This window comes from Neophocaena asiaeorientalis, unplaced genomic scaffold, assembly GCF_003031525.2.
Source record: "Neophocaena asiaeorientalis asiaeorientalis breed wild unplaced genomic scaffold, Neophocaena_asiaeorientalis_V1.1 scaffold43, whole genome shotgun sequence".
NCBI classification, from domain to species: domain Eukaryota; kingdom Metazoa; phylum Chordata; class Mammalia; order Artiodactyla; family Phocoenidae; genus Neophocaena; species Neophocaena asiaeorientalis.
Window position 1 is genome coordinate 5,369,026 of NW_020173674.1, and position 4,524 is coordinate 5,373,549.

The 4,524-nt window shown below is 62.3% G+C and overlaps 1 protein-coding gene across 1 annotated transcript in view; it reads right to left on the reverse strand.

Moving 5' to 3' along the window:
- CARNS1 (carnosine synthase 1) overlaps positions 1–1,167 on the reverse strand; it is a 4,357-nt gene extending 3,190 nt beyond the window's left edge. Inside the window, exons 1-3 of the mRNA XM_024748712.1 lie at positions 670–1,167; positions 263–437; positions 92–177 (exon numbers count right to left, since the gene is read on the reverse strand). Coding sequence (XP_024604480.1) covers positions 92–177; positions 263–437; positions 670–1,152 — 744 coding nt within the window. The 5' untranslated portion in view covers positions 1,153–1,167. The remainder of the gene's footprint in view (positions 1–91; positions 178–262; positions 438–669) is intronic.
- Positions 1,168–4,524: the final 3,357 nt, after the last annotated feature.

The following is a 4,524-nucleotide window of genomic DNA, read 5'->3' on the forward strand; positions in this document are numbered from 1 at the left end:
TCCTCTCTCTGCCCAGAAGCCGTCATCAGCTCAGTGGAACTGGGCTGGGGTGTGGCAGCAGGGGCATGACCTGGACCTGAGCCATGCTCACCTTGCTCAGCAGGGGCTTGTCACCCTGTGTCCGACAGACCACAGCACAGATACGCAGAGCCAGCTCAGGGCCAGGCAGGGGGCTGCCTGGGGGAAGACGGTGAGGCCTGAGCACAGAGCAGCCAGGAGGCCGAGCCATGCTCTCCCTCTGGCTGGCACAGGTGGCTCTCACCTGGGAAGGGCAGCTGGGCAGGTGGGCATACAGCCTCCACCAGGACACTCTCCTCCTCCTCTAGTTTCTCCAGCAATGCCAGCACTGTGTCCACCACTGGGCCCAGCTCAGCTCGGGGATACAGACGCATTGCCTGCCGCCCCCTCCAGCGCCAGCCACTGGGCTTCATGGCTACCTGCAACAGGCAGGGGAAGGGGGCCTCCTCAACCACCCCACGTACATGCAGGGTGGGACGCTCATACCACAGGAGCTAATGAGTAAACTGAGGTAAGAAGGCAGGGGATTACCACAGAGATGGGGCAGTGGTAGGGCTCAAAGTTGGGGACCGCTTCCCAGCAGGACCCAGTAACCCTCCACGGGTCCCCTCCTGCTGGCCTCTGCACAATCTCGGGGACAGAGCCTGTTACCTGCAGGGCATCACCCAGGGCCTCAGAGTGCAGAAAAGCCCCTACTTCCTCCTTCACCAGTGTCTCTTGGCCCTCTTTGCCATTCAGCTCCACCAGCCGTAGTCCCGGGCTGGCATCCCCTCCCCTCAGCAGTGCCGGCGGCTTGTAGGTGAAAGCCAGGGTAGCTGGTACAGCCACGTCACCCTGCCGAGCTAGCAATCGCCTCGTCAGCAGCCGGTCCTCCAGCAGCCGGGCCAACTCGGCTGAGGCTCCTGTGGGGCAGGTCAGGTCGCGAGCGAGCTCAGCTGCCTCTCGACCCCAGCCAGGCCCCAGCCCCAGGCCCGCCAGGAAGTAGGTGGCACGGCGAGGGGGGACAAAATCATCCAGGAATGTCAGGCCCCCCGGGTGGAAGCTCACGGCCTTGGAGACCAGCAGGGCTGCCTCGCCCGGCTGCCCTGGTGCTGGCACCTTTGTCAGCCAAGCAGGGGTCAGGCAAAGGAGCATGTTTCCTGTGGGCAGAGGGAGGAGGGTTGCTGACCAGGGAAGGCTTAATGCCCCCATGCCCTCCACCTCCAGCCTGGGCCCCTGGGTAGTCGGGGGCAGCTGCTCCCAGAACCCACCCCCACTCGGAGTAGGGCAGCTGGGCCGGTGGAATGCAGGCAGTTGCCAGGGTTGGCGGGTATTTTGGGATGTGGCCGGGCCAGGGCAGGGCTGCCCTTTCTGCAGGAGGGGGTGGGGGAACTTGGGCACACACTCACCCGGGCTCTGGACCCCACCCTCCAGCAGCAGAGACAGAAAGGTGCTGGGGGATCCCAGAATGCACAAGGTCACCTCCGCCCCAGGACAGCCTTGAGGAAGAGAACGTTGCCAAGCTCACCAGGGGCTCCCCTTGCTCTCTTTCCGCCCACCTTTCCCCACCCCCATAGCCCTGCCCTCACCCTTGGACCCCCAGGTCCTCCCGGGGTATCGGACGAGAAAAGTAAAGGGGACAGAGGAAGCTGGAGAGCTAAGGGGAAGCTGCCTGCCCGCCTAGCCCTCTGAGACTAGCTCCCTCCCTCTGCAGCTGGCCCAGAAGGCACTGGAGGCTGGGTGACTGGAGACGTGGGTTCTAGCCTGAGCTCTGCCACTGACTTTCTGTGTGACCCTTGGTCCCTGTGCGGTGGGGGGAGGAGTCTCTGCACCTCAGTTTCCCAGTCTGTACAATGGGGCCCAGTCTGTGATGTTCACGCACTCTAGCTGTAAGCCCTCTGTCCACACAAAATCTTTTGTGGCTGCCTGATACATAAAACAGATAAAGCAGAGGAGGAGTCCTGGGTCCCAGCTGCTAGCTGCCTCCACAGCAGCTGCCAAGACACTTCTGTAGAAGCTCTGGCTCCACAGAACATGGATTGCAAATCCCAGGGCTGGATTTTCTGGGGGTGGGAGGGAAGCCGTGGTCTCTGACTTTACTGGTGCTAGATGCCCTTTGTTTTGTTTTGTTTTTGCGGTACGCGGGCCTCTTACTGTTGTGGCCTCTCCCGTCGCGGAGCACAGGCTCCGGACGCGCAGGCTCAGCGGCCATGGCTCACGGGCCCAGCCGCTCCGTGGCATGTGGGATCCTCCCGGACCGGGGCACGAACCCATGTCCCCTGCATCGGCAGGCGGACTCTCAACCACTGCGCCACCAGGGAAGCCCTAGATGCCCTTTGAAATGCCTGCCTTCCAGAGGTTGACTGGCCTTGTCTCCCTGGCTTCAGACCAAGCCAGAGCCTAGGGGAAGGGGCCGACCTTGACAGGGATGGGAAGCAGGCTGGGCTGAGGGTGCCTCCCTCCTCCTAGGGGTGCCCCCTCCCCCCCAGGGGTGCCCCCCTCCATGGAGCCCTCAGGCACCTGTGCGGGGCACCTGGCTGCGGTCTTGGGTCTCCGGAAGGCCAGCTTGCTGCAGACAGCTCTGCAGGAGACTGTAGTAGTAGACAGTCCAGGCCCGGGCCTCCGCCCCCTCGGGGGAGCCCTTGCAGTCCAGGGCCACGTCATGGCGCCAGGAACCATGGAAGCAGCCTGGGGGTGGCAGGCCAGAGCCCCCACCCCATGGGCCCTCCTCTTCTTCCAGGTCCTTGGAGCCCAGGGGGGAGTCACACTCGGGACCCAGCGGATCCAGGGACAGCTGAGGGAGGCAGAAGTGGTGGGTCTTGGGCAAGGTGGGCAAGGGGCATATTAAGTCACCCAAGGGTATAAGTCCCCCACTCTCCTAACCTTGGGCAGACACTGTCCTAGGAACAAAAGAGGTTGGGTTGGGTTGGGGGATGAAGGCCTGTCACCAGGAACATGTAAGTGGGAGTGCTTTGTAAACTGTATGTGCAGTGCCCCAGCGGGTGGGAGCAGAAAGCAATGCACTGCTGGCTGGATCACTGCCCCCTCATCCCACGCCCAGGTCTGCCCCAGCTTGGTTCAGAGGGGCAGAGGTTTTTTGCCGGTTTTGTTTATCGAGGCAGCCCTGGGACCTAAAATAGCCCTGGCACGCTGTAGCTGCTCAATGTTTGATGACTGAAGAATAAGTGAACGAATGAACCAAGCAATCTCTCTTGGGCTGCTCTCTTTTCTCTGGCCTCAGTGACCCAGGTACCACCGTGGAGTTCTGCTGAGACCTAAATATGTGGGTGAAGCTGGTCCACGGTCATCTCCAAGTAGCTGGAGAATCTACCATACGCCCAGTCCTGGGCCAGGCAACAGTAAGGAAGAAGCTGGTGCCCTTCTTTTCAGATGTTCTGAGTCATGGAAATGCTCACTTTAGATGAAATCTTACACCCTGCCCCTCTCTGAGGCTGGCTGACTCCCAAATGAGGCTGCTCAGAAGCTCACTGTGAATACACGTGCAGACACAGGTAGGCCTGTCCTCCGGGGGACAGGCTAGGCCTCCTTGGACAAGTTGTGAGGTTTCTTTGGGACTTGTGGGTGCCTGGTGCCTGCCCTGTCCCCCCCGGGGTACTGATGAGGCTCGGACCTAGAGAATCACCATGGTCATTGCGAGACAGCATACTGCAGGCAGCCGGGAGGGCAGAGGTCTGGGCCTCAGACCTGGCCTGGAATCTCGGTTCGCCGGTGCCAAATTCTGAGGCTTGGTGCCCTTTCTTAGGAGCTGAGTCCCCTAAGAGCCCAGAATGGGTTCACTGCTATGTTCCCAAACTTAGAATGGGGCAGGGCGCATGGTAATAATAAGTTGCAGGTTGAATGAATGCCAAAGGGGACCAAGAGTGCCCGCCTCCCAGAGCTGATGGGGGAGAGAGGCAGTGCCTGGCACACAGCAGCTGCTTGTCCCATGGCACACAGAGTGGGCGGTCAAGGGGTGTGTGCGCAGCTGGTCACGGGTCTGTCCGCACAGGCAGCCCCAGGGCTAGGCTTCTTCGCGCCGATGCCGCCCTCCAGGCCCTCCCTCTGATTAGGGTCTTGGGCTTTGGTGGGGAGGGACCAGAGGAGACTCACCATCTCAGAGGTGGAGAGGCTGAGAGACTGATGGAAGAGACTGACAGAGAGAGACAGAGGAGGGAGTCAGGGCGGTCGGATCTCTACTGCAGAGCACAGCCCCTAAGACTCTGGGTCAGAGAGGTGGCCGCGACCGCGCGCGGCTCTCCTGTCCCAGCCAGGAGGTGTCCAAGGCTGCCCCACCCCCACCCCAAGGAAGCAGAGGGATTGCTGACGCCCGGACCCCATAGGGCCGGCACCCCAAGCTCACACATCCCAAGCTGCGCGGGGCAGGGCCGGGGGTCCTGGCGCTCAGCCCTTCCAGCGGGGGGCGCGCCGGGTCCCCGCGCGTGTGTGCGCACGTCTGGGAGGGGTGTGCAGGCGGTGTCGCGGGTCCCGCTGGGGGGCGCGGGCGCTCAAGGTCCCGTCCCCGCGGCC